Source organism: Salvia miltiorrhiza, chromosome 7 (assembly GCF_028751815.1).
Source record: "Salvia miltiorrhiza cultivar Shanhuang (shh) chromosome 7, IMPLAD_Smil_shh, whole genome shotgun sequence".
Classification (NCBI taxonomy): domain Eukaryota; kingdom Viridiplantae; phylum Streptophyta; class Magnoliopsida; order Lamiales; family Lamiaceae; genus Salvia; species Salvia miltiorrhiza.
In genome coordinates this window covers 24,007,847-24,021,423 of record NC_080393.1, presented here as the reverse complement: position 1 = coordinate 24,021,423, position 13,577 = coordinate 24,007,847, and the positions used below count along the sequence as shown (strand labels likewise).

General features: G+C 36.1%; 1 protein-coding gene across 1 annotated transcript; it reads right to left on the bottom strand.

Moving 5' to 3' along the window:
- Positions 1-6,626: 6,626 nt before the first annotated feature.
- On the bottom strand, positions 6,627-9,983 carry LOC130993609 (polygalacturonase At1g48100-like). Its single transcript, XM_057918545.1, has 7 exons — positions 9,438-9,983; positions 8,628-8,759; positions 8,324-8,554; positions 8,195-8,236; positions 7,917-8,124; positions 7,384-7,574; positions 6,627-7,304 (listed from the first exon to the last, which is right to left on the bottom strand). The coding sequence occupies exons 1-7, from the start codon at positions 9,795-9,797 to the stop codon at positions 6,912-6,914; spliced, it is 1,557 nt and encodes a 518-aa protein (XP_057774528.1). The 5' UTR covers positions 9,798-9,983; the 3' UTR covers positions 6,627-6,911.
- Between the last annotated feature and the right edge of the window lie 3,594 nt (positions 9,984-13,577).

The following is a 13,577-nucleotide window of genomic DNA, read 5'->3' as shown; positions in this document are numbered from 1 at the left end:
AGAGAGCGTGTGCTTTATTTCATCATCGTAGGTATTTATAGGCATTACAGTCGGGGTAAAGTAGTAAATTCGTTTGGTCATCTATTCCGCATGCTCGCCATTAAACTAATTAAGGCTATTATTAGATTATAACTTGTCAGGTCGTTGTCCCCTAATTACAGTGCTGGATTCTGTCCTCATCATCCCGCTCTGTCTAGTAGCTTTGGATTTCCTTCCTTGGGGCAGACTTTTACTCTTTGGCTCCGCTCTGCTAAATAGCTCCGCCTTCTGGCGAATTGTCTCTGACGTGTGGCTCCGCGCTCTGGCTCCAATAGATTAGCTCTGACTCTGGATCTGGCGATTTGGCACTGGCTCTGACTCTAACGACTTAGCTCTGACTCTGGATCTGGCGACTTGGCTCTGGCTCTGACTTTAATGATTTAGCTCTGGCAGCTCTGCTCTGGCAACTTGGCTCTGGCCCTCTGGAAGCACTGCTCTGGTTAGCTCTGGCAACTTTGCTCTGGAAGCTCTGCTCTGGCAGCTCTGCTCTGGAAGCTTTGCTCTGGCATCTCTGCTCTGGTTAGCTCTGGCTCTGGCATCTCTGCTCTGGCTAGCTCTGGCTCTGGCAGCTCAACTTAGCGGTGACTCGGCAGCGGACGAACCGCAAGCTCAACGGCGACTATTTTGCCGGAGTTTAGAAGAAGGAACGGCAACGGGTTATAGAAAAAAGAAATCTTAGGGCTCTTGTATTAATTGCTTCGAATGGAGAATTCTCATGGGTTTAAGAAGTGGAATCAGAATCGAACTAATTAAGGAATGGAAGAGGGAGTCAGAGATGAGGCGGAGAAACGCCGCCCTTAGGACGGCGGCGACGCCTGAATTTAGAGGGAGAGAGAGGCGGGCAGTTTAAGGGGGGAATTAGGGCTCAATTTGAGTGTGCAATCGACTTTAGAGAGAGAAAATGATTGAGAGAAGAGAGAGACAATGAAGGGGGAGACGACGCCGACCTGATTCAGGGACGGCGGCGATGGGGTGAGGAAAATGGAGGCGTGAGGAAGAGGGAGGCCTGACTTTTGTTTTAAAAGTGAGAATGAGAATATATAAATTGGATTCTCAAATGCCACGTTGCAGATTGAGATTGAAAAGAAAGAATTTGAGGCCTGCCACGTAGGCTAAGGCCTAATCGTATTATAGAATAGATATTATTATTATTATTATTATTATTATTATTGTTGTTGTTGTTGTTGTTGTTGTTGTTGTTGTTGTTGTTGTTGTAGTAATGGACGAACAGAAGCAAATAAAGTTTGCATAAATGAAAAATATATTTTTCTTCCCTATATAAATAAAATGTATGGATTTATTTTATAAAAAATAAAAATAAAATTTTAATTATTTTGATAGACTATAATAAGATTTTGTTTTAAAGTAATCAGTTTATAGAATTTGTGCCTTATTATGCAAACATGTAAATCAATGACCAGACCCGTTTATAATTTGCATATACGTGCATGTCTCAATTCAAACTTAATTCAAAATTAATTTTATTGAAAATTAAGAATATAAACATTATATATATATATATATACAATATAATATATTGCAACATATACATATAATATGTACGCTATTGAGAAATATAAAATTAATAACAAATATACATCTAATCACTAACGTTAAATTAAAATAATTTATCGTATATAGATTATAATTTTTTTCTTATCAGACATGTAAATCTAATTTTTATCTAGAAAAAATAAATAATAAAATTTATTAATTTAGATGATATGTAATGTTAATATTATATATATATATATATATTATTAATTATATTTATTATGATTAATGAATCTTTATATAGAATGTAATAGTTAATTAATTAATAAATGATGAAGATTATATATGGTAAATTTTGAAATGGTGAGATTTTAGATATGTCACATAGGTTAAGACTTAATCCTATTATATAATAGATACATGATTGAGTATTTTTATTATTAAAAGTAAAAAGAAATTAAGCTCATTTTTTTAATAGGATAAGAATCTAACAAGATTAATTTAAATGATAAAAATAATTTAGGGCCTTAGAATATCCCAAAGTTCAAATCCATCAAAGTAAACAATGAATTAGCCTTATAATTTTTATCTATCAAGATTAATCCTTCAAGGTAAACACTCCCTTAATACACAAATAAAAGGGTGTTTGTTGAACTTATAAATTCTTTAAAACAAGGGATAATTGCGTGAAAATACACAAACTTTGCCAAAAATCCATATTTGACGCGAAGTTAGGATTTTATATTTTAATACACTAACTTTCGTTGTTGTCCAAATTTGACACGACTTAATTCTTAAAAATTCAAAAAACAATCCCTTTTTGTAAATAATTATACAAAGACCCACTTATGTTATTATTTGGGACATTTAAACCAAAACAAGATATTTCCTTATGATGTTTTCTTTTAATCTTTGATCCGCGCTTAAAATGGTTTAAAAGAAAACATCATAAGGAAATATCTTGTTTTGGTTTAAATGTCCCAAATTATAATATAAGTGGGTCTTTGTATAATTATTTACAAAAAGGGGGTTGTTTTTTGAATTTTTAAGAATTAAGTTGTGTCAAATTTGGACAACAACGAAAGTTGGTGTATTAAAATGTAAAATCCTAACTTCGCGTCAAATATGAAATTTTGGCAAAGTTTGTGTATTTAGATACAATTTTCCCTTAAAACAACTTATAAATTGTTCATTCCAAGTGTTTGGCAAATAAGCTCTTAAACAACTTATAAGGTAAAAATAAGCTCAAAGAGCTTATAATCTCCTCAGAAAATAAATTCATCTATCCCAACTTATTTTTTCATAATTTTATATGTAACAATTATTTTACAAATATTATTCAACTATAACTTATTATTTTCATCATATACCATTTCAAGTTCATCTCTTTTCGATTTTCCCTCTATAACTAAAAATTCTCTCTCTAGCTTATAAGTTCAATTATTCAAACACTTTGACAATTTATAAGCTCATAAGAAACTATTCCCTCTGTCCCACTTCAATTGGCACACTTGTCTTTTTTATTTGTCTCACTTCAATTGGCACTTTTCTAAAATAGTATGTGGTCCCTACTTTCTCTTCTCACATAAAGTAAGTGGACTCTACCTACTTTACACTCTTAACCCTTTATTCTTAATCTTCGTGCCCAACTCAAAAGTGCCAATTGAAGTGAGACGGAAGGAGTATTTTTTTATAAAAAAATACTAACTCAGCTCTTAAAGCAAATAATATGAAGGCGATGCTTCTAAATCTAATATAAGTTATACCTTGTCAATTTTTGATGGAGAATCCCTTTATAAGTATTATAGTTTATAAATTAAAATTTACTCCCTCCGTCCCATTTCAATTGGTACACTTATCTTCTATGATGTACGGATTCTTCAAAAAATAGCACAGTGCAGTATCGGATACGCATAGGGTGCGGGTGCGATTCGCGTGGGATTCGCATGGGATTCGCCAGGTGGCGAATCCCCTAAAAAAAAAGGGATTCGCGCACCCACAAATAGGGTGCGTTTTGGGCTATTTTGCAATTTTTTCAATTATTTTTTAATTTTTTTTGTAATTTTTTCAATTATTTTTTGGACTTTTTTATAATTTTTGAGTTATATTTACATGCAATTTGAAACTTTTACATGCAATTTATTGAAATTTTTACTTTACTTATATTTTCAATGCGATTTTATTTCATTTTTTTTGGGCTCTTTTGCAATTTTTGAAGAACTTCATTATTGAAACTTTTACTTTAACTTATATTTGCAATGCAATATTTAATTTGTGAATGTTCTTTTCTTTTTTCAATTTGATTGGTCACATATAATAAAAAATATATAAATATAACAGACGTATTATTCACGAATCGCACCCTATAATTTTTAAAAATCCGTATCCCCGCACCCGCCCCCTCGCACCTGTGCAACATAGCTTATCTTTTTTGTTTGTCCCACTTCAATTGACACTTTTCAAAAATAGTATGTGGTCCATACCTTCTCTACACACATTAAACAAATGGTCATCACCCACTTTACACACCCAACCCTTTATTCTTAATCTCTGTGCCCAAAGTAAAAGTGTCAATTGAAGTGGGACGGAGAGAGTACTACATATTAAACTCTTTAAAATAAGCTTAGTCAATATCCTCAAACTAATCAATAAAATTAGGTTGGACTGGATTGGGCTTAGTTGTATGTCGAAAAGCCCGACCAGGTCCGGCTCGCTACGATCGTGGGCTTGGGCTATGCCAGGCCTCAAGCCTCGATGGCCTAGGTCTTGGGCTCATTCGATCCGACTTGACCCACTTGCCATCTCTAGTTACAAGTTTATTTAGGAAGGTTCATTTATTTCATTTATTATTATTTTTTAGGAATATTCATTTAATATTTATGAACAAGTTTCTTTTAGTTAATTATTTATGGACAAACTGATTGAGCTTTTTTATTTTTTATTTCAACTTAAATTAAATTCGTCGATCAATGATATTCATTGAAGATGTTTTTTTTTTTTTAGAATTACAAGATGTATCTAATATAATCAAATAAAAACCCGCACGCAGGCAGGACCTCTACACCGCACAAATATGAAAAAATAATCGCATGCAGGTGGGATGATTACCCACATAAAGGTGAGAACACTACCCACAGAAAAGTAAGAAAACTACCAACACTACCCACAGAAAAGTAAGAAAACTACCAGCATGTAGGTGGGATTGAACCCAAGACCTCTCACAAAGGAGAGTCTTAGGTGCCTCAGCTTTGCCACTTGAATTAGGCCTCCTTGGCGACAAATAGATGGAGCTTAATAATTCAAATTTTAGTTTTTTAAAAGATCAATAATAATTTTGTATTTATCCTCATGATGCCTTAAAATTTTAATTTAGTGATTAAAAGAAAAGTGTTTTTACTAACTCAATTGCACTTTGTTGTCAATTTCAAATTAAAGTTTCGACTAAATTTTACTCAATCTGTCCATGCATTAACTACCCATTTGTCTCTAAATTTTTGTCCATGCATTAAGTATCTATTATGCTTTATGGACATTTATATTCTCCCTTATTTTTAAATTTTACTACTTTTTACCACTAATAGACCCACCTCACAATAATTTTATAATTTTTATATTCTATATTTATTACACTTTATTTTTAATTGATCCACCTCACAACACATTTATCACTTTTATATTATATATTTACTATACTTTACTTCTAATGGACCCACCCATAATAACTTTATCATTTTGGTCAATTACCTTTTTATTTCGTGCCAAATACCAAATAAGTACTTAATTTGTGGACGGAAGAAATACCTGTTGGCGGACGTATATGAAATTTGCCTAAATACTGGATTTTGGATGGTACTTTTTGGGCCATGAGCCCATAGGCGGAACACCTTCCCAAAATAAGCTTTATGGCCACATTGCTCTAGTGGGCCATAGAGCCGTAGACTTGACCGATTTAGTGAGCTCATAAAAAGGGATTTTTTGCAGGGTGATTCTATTCATAGCCCCTAATTTCCTCTTTACAGTCCCTTATTTAACAAAAAATTAAAATTAACATACTTGCCTTTTTTATTTGTCCCGCTTTAATTGGTACTTTTCTAAAATAGTATGTGGTTCCTATTTTCTCTACTCACATAAAATAAGTGGACCCTACCTACTTTACACTCTTAACCCTTTATTCTTAATCTTCGTACCCAACTCAAAAGTGTCAATTGAAGTGGGACAGATGGAGTAATAAAAATACTATCTTATCCTTATATAAATATTAAAAATATCAATAAATTTTTTTATCAGATTTCATCGCTAATGTAATCCCAAGAATCTGATGAAACAGAAACAATCCCAAACTTGAGAAAGCATAAAAAAATTGTCCACTCTAATATGAAGATCAATAATACACTTTGCAAAGACTCTGTCCAAGTAGATTCTCTTGCACCACACCAATTCTTTGTTTGCTTTGAACTAGAGACATTGTAGGCTACAATATACTTTGGCATGTATTGAAATCTGTCAGAGTCCATTTTATTGTTGCTCATCATTGCTATAGGTGGTGGTGAACTCACTCTGGTGCTACTTAGTGGAGGCATTGGTTGGATGTTTACCATGTATTCAAATGAAGGCTTCTTCTTCAATTGATCATCTACTGAAATACTATTTTCTTAGTTCTCCCAAAAATTTATCTTTAAAGGAAATTAACTGTGCATCACATAGCTACTGTTCCCGAAACGAGCAATTTTTGTATTGTGTTTTTCTTCATATTTGAAAATTTATAAGGATAAAATAGTACTCCATATTGTTATTAATAAATTTAGTATTTTAGTATTAAATAAGGGGTTATAGAGAGTAAAAGAGGGGTTAGGGATAGAATCACCCTTTTCTCCTCCGTAAATTAATAGGTTTAACTCTCATATTTATGCAGCATCGACAACTAACCGACACACTGTATATTTCAAATTGATCATAGCTCTGTTCTGACTCTGAGTCACCAGTTTGGAATTTCATTTCCCCCTCCCCATTTCTCATAAAATCATATCTCTCGCATTCTATTAGTATACTGTATTTAGTAGCAATGGCAAGACTGCTCAAACAAAATCCACATGTCATCTCAAACACTTTTTTTTTTTTTAAAGGTAAATCTCAAACTCTTGTTCTAAAAATAAAATCCACTTTACACATTCTCCGTAGCACACAAAGCTGATGTAAATGTAACAACCAACAAATCGTGTAATCTAACCCTACTAACATATATATAGAGATATATATATTGACTAACATCTACTTGGTGCGAATTCAGGGGCCAGCCAAAAATCCTCGCCGACCACTCCAACGTAAGCACCAACTGAATGAATGCAGCAACAAATAAAAAGTGTATTTTGTTTGGGCGGTCAGCAAACGTCGTCGTCTCCCTGAATCTGGTTGTTGGCCGGCTTGCCGAGCTGCAAGCAATCAAGGGGTGGGATGGTGGGCGTGTAGAGCTGGCCGAAGGTCTGCCAGCAAAAGGGATCATACATATGGTAGCCTTCCTGCTGCGGCTTCAACTGTATGTTCATCAACGTCACGTCCGTGCACGGCATGTTGTCGCTGCACGAGAAATGCACCGGCTTCACCGTGTACGTTCCCCGTATGTTGGCGTAGTTGATCCCCGTCAGCGCCACCGCCTCCGTCTGGTTCCTGCAACTTCTCTTGTCGCAGTAGTATTGGTCGATCACGATCGGCACCTGCACCTCCGACACCTGGATGTTGGAGAACTGCACGTTCCGCACCGATCCCGACCCCCCCTGCACAATTGACCATACACCTCTCAAGATATCTAAAATCGATGGCATGAATTTGGGGATAATGTTAATGATGGTTTACCTGCCACGTCTTGATTCGGACGCCGTTCATGGTGTTGTGCATAATGATGTCGCGGACGGTGATGTTGGAGACGCAGGCCTTGGTGTTGTCCTTGCCGAGGCCGCCGATGCTGATGCCGTGGCCCGGCCCGCAGTTCACGTTGTGTATATACACGTTTGTGCAGCCTGTTTGTATGGACACGCAATCGTCCCCTGCGCAAACCGGCACTATCTGTTACCACATCATCCATTCCATTCGACAACTAATTCACGAGCCTGTCTCTCTCTCAATCTGGTTTTGAGGTATATCATTTTTGTCTTTTCTTTCTGTGGGGGCCTCAACACATGTTCTCGCCATTTCCTTTTTTATTGGTCCGAAAATGACGTATCTGTCTGAACTAGGCCGGGGGCCAAAGGGAAAAGCTTGTGGAGACGAGGCCAGGAATATGTGTCCATTTCTCAGTGGTTTGGTTTTGGAGGATAAGATTGTGGCAAGATATATCCTAGCTAGATAACTATCAAATAAATGGAATCAATTAGAGTAATTTTATTTACCACAAGCGAGATTAGAGCTGCGAATGAGCACATCCTTGGAGTTCTGCAGATGGATTCCGTCGGTGTTGGGGCTGTTACCGGGCGACGACACCGTGAAATTGTAGACCGACACTCCGATGCAATTGTCGAACTTGAGATGGCACTGTGGGCTGTTTTTGATTGTGATGCCGCTCACCGTTACATTGAAACTTCCGTAGAATCTTAGCGCCTGCACCATTATCACTACTCTCTCAAAAGGGGGCCTTAGAAAAATAAAATAAAATGATTCAACTACTTACCGTTGGTTTAATGCCTGGCATTTTTCCAAGTGAGCTAGTTACCTGACAAGAGAAGAGACATATATCTGTGTTAGTAGATATCAATGTGGCGATAAATTAATCAATAATTGAGCGATCAAAATTAATTACAGGGAAGGGAGGGTTTTGCAGAGGTGTGGCGTTGACGGGGACGATGTATTTTGATTGGTCATCGAGGGGATCGTCGTCGTAGGGGGCGCTCTGCCACCAGACGGCGCCGTTTCCGTCGATGGTGCCGCTTCCCTTGATCGTCAGCCCCACCAATTTGGTGAACTGCAGCCACTGCAGCAGGCCTGACCCCCATGGACCCGAGCTCGTCGGAGCAATAATCGTTCCATCTAACTGCACCAATTAAGTTACAAAAATTAGCACCATTTATTCTCCAAATTGCCCAAAATTTTGATTTATTTTATACCTGGAAAACGATGTTGTGTTGACAGTATGGACCGGAAAATGAAATGGGACCCACGTGAAACACGTAATCTGCTGGGACATTAACGACGGAGGCTTCAACCTTGCACGCAGCAGCCCATGCAGCTTCGAATGCCTGCGTTTTCACCACACAAATATTAATTTTTATTTGTTTGTTTTTGGAACATCATTAATTACAGTTAAGCACAAACATTTGTTGGTTTATGAGGAGGAAAAATGATGGAATCAATAATAAACTGCCATAACAAGAATAAGTCTATGGTCCCTCCTGATTCTCCTGTCTATTTCCCTTGTCAGTTTGTGTTCTCCACAGTTAAACATTAAAATTTATAAATTAATTAAGCTTTTGGGGACTGCATTTTTTTAACCATATACTGTAGCACAGTTGGAAACTTGGAAATATGTCATTTGTCACAGGTACCTAACTTTTGTCCTCCATTCCTGAAATTATGTATATATGGGTCGATCTTCCTCGTAAATTTTTTCTAGCTAATAAATTAAACCATTTTTATGTCTAAAGAAAAGCTCTTGCATCTAGAGATAAAATTAATTTAATTTTAAATAACTGAACTAAGGAGAAGAGGCCAATGGGAATAAAACTGTCCCAAGTTGCTCATGTGATAGGAACCTTTTTAAGTTGTAAGCAGCTCTACTACTTTAGTTAAAGAGGAATGTAATAAATGCAGTCATTAACTATAATAGAATTTCAATATTTATTAGTATGTCAAAACTTGAAATTTAGACATTTGAAAAAATAATGAAAACAGAGCATTCGTGATATTTCAAATTTTACCTTAGTGTCATCGGTGCTTCCATCACCTTTGGCTCCAAAATCCAACACATTAAACACAGTTGAATCAGGTGCATTCTCTGCACCTTGGTCGGGTGGCGGAGTTTCAATAGGAGCGGCGGCTGGCGGCGACGGCGGTGGTGCTGCTGCCTTTGGAGTTGGAGCTTTCTGTTTTGACTTGCTGTTATGGTGACTAGAGCCATGAGATTTTCCTTTCTTCTTCGAAAGAGAAGACGCGACGCCTCGATTTTTCCTCCAATGCGAGGCTACTCTTCTTGCATTGCAAATTTCCATGTGGGAGCACCACATAAGAAGCACAATCAAGAGCAGGAATGGCAAGTTTTTGAAGCTAAAGCCACTCATTTTTGGTTAACTCCGGTGGTGGCGGAGGAGGTAGAGGAGGAGGAGGAGGGATGAAGTGAGGAGTAGTTTAAGACTTAGGCTGGGCAAAACAGAGGAAATGAGGTGATAGTTTTATAGCAGAGAGAGAGAGAGAGATGAGGTTTAAAAGGTAGTGAAAATTTTCAAAGTGTTGTGGACATGAGCAAAAGATCGTTTCACAATGGACCTGTGTTTGTTCTATTGATACTGTATCCTTGTATTTAATGTTTGGCATCCTTTTTTTGTGAATTTTGATTTACTACTCAATAAATGGTCCGATTTTGACATATGCAAACATATTTTGTTTGTAGCACTTGTTCATGCAAACACATTGATTTGAGCTATCTAATACTATAATTGAATGATGCCCAATTACAGACTAACACAGACAGCATAGCAGAGACAAAAATCGACTAATACATATAACTGCATAAAGCTGGGATTATATATTATCATCTAATTTAATACTAATATTTTGATTCCTAGCTACACCTAAAACCAACTTGTGTGAGAAGTATGAATAGGTGATTAGTATATTCTAGTAAGCATTTGAAGTAGTTTCCATTTCTGAGATGAAGGTTGTGCTCGTTGGTGTGAAGAAAGATTGAATAATCTTCACCTTGAGCCTAAATATGCTTTGAGGAATAATTAGTGAATTGATAAAGAAATGTGATGTAAAAGGCCAATTTACACGTGAGTGGGTGTGGGTCTACAATAATAAGATGAGAAAATGAAGTGATTAAAACAGCTCAGTTTTAACCATCACATGCAACCTTCACGGGCTTCGTTTTTGTACTTTGTCTTCTAAACCACCAGGAATTATCTGAAAGATATGCCCCACCACCTCAAACCTACCTAGCTTACTCTTTTTTCTCTTTTTTCTTGAAAACTAGTACATTCGCTCGTGCGATACACGGCGAACATAGTTTTGCATCAAAATTAAACGATGTAGTGTGTGTATCGGTTAAGCGATTAGGGATTAATGTCTAAAATCGAAGGTCTTGGGTTCAAACCCCCTGTGGCGCGACCTTTAAATTTCTTTATTTAATTATGTTCATTTATTAAAAATAAATAAATTAAATGATGTATCAAATAAATAAAAAATAAATATTAAATATAGTTAGAATATAAGTAAATGTAAATTATTTTTTCTTAAAAAATAAAATAATCTACATCAATTACTCAGTAAATATCCTTAATTTTATTTTATAATTTTGAAAAGTATCGTTTTTAATTTTCCATCTATTTGATCGAAAACTTTATTTTCTTTCCTAAAATTATAGAATAAACACATCATTCAAATTAAAAGAAACGAAGAAATAATAAAAAAAGAGTTTCCACATCACAATATATATTTTTAAAACATGAGCTAATCATGCATAAAATTATTTTTTCTAAGTTAGCTCATTACCTATGTCATTTTATTAGAAAAGCTTCAATTGATAAGTAGGAAAATAAATTATATTATTAGAATTTATTAGAATACTAATATAAGAGTTGAATAATTATTTGATACCAAATCAAAGATCTTGCATTTATCTTTAATTTAAGATATATAGATATAGAATATTTTTTATAAATAAAATTTGATTTTCTAAAAAAAAATCATCAAAATATAAAAAAGAGAATATGAGAGAGAGAGAGAGAGAGAGAGAGAGAGAGTACAGAAAATTGAAGAATGCCAATGATGAAAGAGAGGAGAGAGAAAATATATGAAATTTGTTGAGTTTTATAAATACTTTTTGATTGATTCTTTAATTACAATTTTGCCATAAACTGTGTTTTCATATAATAAATAGATAAAATGAAAGAAAAGAAATGATGGTAGAAGGTATATGTATTAATTGGTATAAGAGAGCGCTCAAATGAGATCCCCTATATGTGGTGAGATCTTAGATTGATTTGAGGATGTTGATTTCATGTATCCTATAGTTGATATTTACCTAAATGTCAAAAAAATTTACCAGAGTTCGAATTCTGGAAGGAGCGGAAATTTTACCAATTTGTAATATCGTTATTCATCCGTAGATGTCGAATTTTTTTACCAGAGTTCGAATCCGGGAGGGAGCGAAAATTTTACCAATTTGTAATATCGTTATTCATCCGTATATATTGTCTTATTCAACACTATATACTGTCTTATTCATTGATCTCACGAAAAATAACAATTTCAGTAGAGTGCACCTCTATTCATATACTCCCTCCGTCCCGTTAATGAAGTCCCCTTTCTTTTGGGCACGGGTATTTAGGAGAGTTAAAAGTGAAGGTAAAAGTAGTAGGGACCACATAATTAGTGCTTTATTTAATGTTATTTTATTTACTAATTCAATTGAATAATACAACAAGAAATATAGCAAAATTAAAAAAACTGGAAATTAACAAGGAATATAGCAAAATTAAAAAACTGCAAAATTAAAAAACTGGAGTCCGGTGGTCTCTCTCCGGTGGCCTCTCCGGCGGTCTCACAAAACAGACGAACACACACCCATAGCAATACCTACATTTCCCAGATCTAGCAAAATCTCTTCTCCCTCTTCCATAAATCAAAATCAAAAATCAACTCTAATAGACGAAATCATAATTCAATAATCCTAACTTCAAAATCAAAATCACAAAATTGAGTCCGGCGCATGGGCAGAGAACCATCATGGCTAGAGATCTGTCCGTCGCCACCACCAGCGCCCTCTTCCTTCCCTATTCTCTCCCTGACTCCGGCGACAACCGCACCACCCTCTGTAAATATGCAACCCCACTTCGGCGACAACCGCACCCTAAATACCTGCAAATCCCTAAATTATTTGAGCAGATCTGCCCGTGGTGGAAGGCGGCGTAGGAGGAGGCGCGAAGCGCGGTGGCGTTGGAGTCGGTGAAGACGGAAGCGCGAGGCGGCGCGAGTTGCGTTGGCGGCGGAGACGCGAGGCAGAGCAGGAGCTGTTGGAGGCGGTGGAAGGTGGAGGGGTGAGAGGAACGGTGGCTCTGTTTGTTCGGCCGAAGAAAATGGTTGTAGAGGCGGTGAAGGTGGAGAGGTGGGAAGCGGTGGAAGAGGATGGCTGTGGAGGCGGCGGAGGTGCGAGGCAGTAGAAGGCGGTGAGATGGGAGGAGATAGAGAGAGGTAGGTGGGGGTTGAGACGAGAGAGAGAGAGAGAGAGAGAGAGAGAGAGAGAGAGAGAGAAGCAGATGGGTTGGTTGTGGGAGGAGAGAGACTTAATTAAATGCTTAATTGAGTCCTAATTAATGCCAAAAAAGGAAAGGGGACTTGTTACATGGGACGGCTCAAAAAGGAATACGGGACTTGAATATTGGGACGGAGGGAGTATATATATAGGGGCGCGCTCCAATAAGACCCCCTATTTTTCGTGTAACATGAGGACAATGAATACGACATATAATACTAATGAACAAGACGTATATCTGACGAACAAAATGTATATACTGATGAAAAATAAAATTTAAAAAATTGGTAATGAATAAGACATATATATGATAAACAAGACAGTATATATTAATGAACAATGCAGTATATACTAATGAATAATAAAATTTAAAATATTATGCTCCCTCCAGGATTCGAACCCTGCGAAAAAAAATCTCCCTCCAGATACAATATCGGTCATAGGATTGATAAAATAAACGCACCAGATCATGCCTCATGCTACACGAAAATTAGGGGGTCTCATTGGAGCAGCCCCCTATATATATATATATATATATATATATATATATATATATATATAAGGTGTGGTTCTAGAGAAAACTACATTA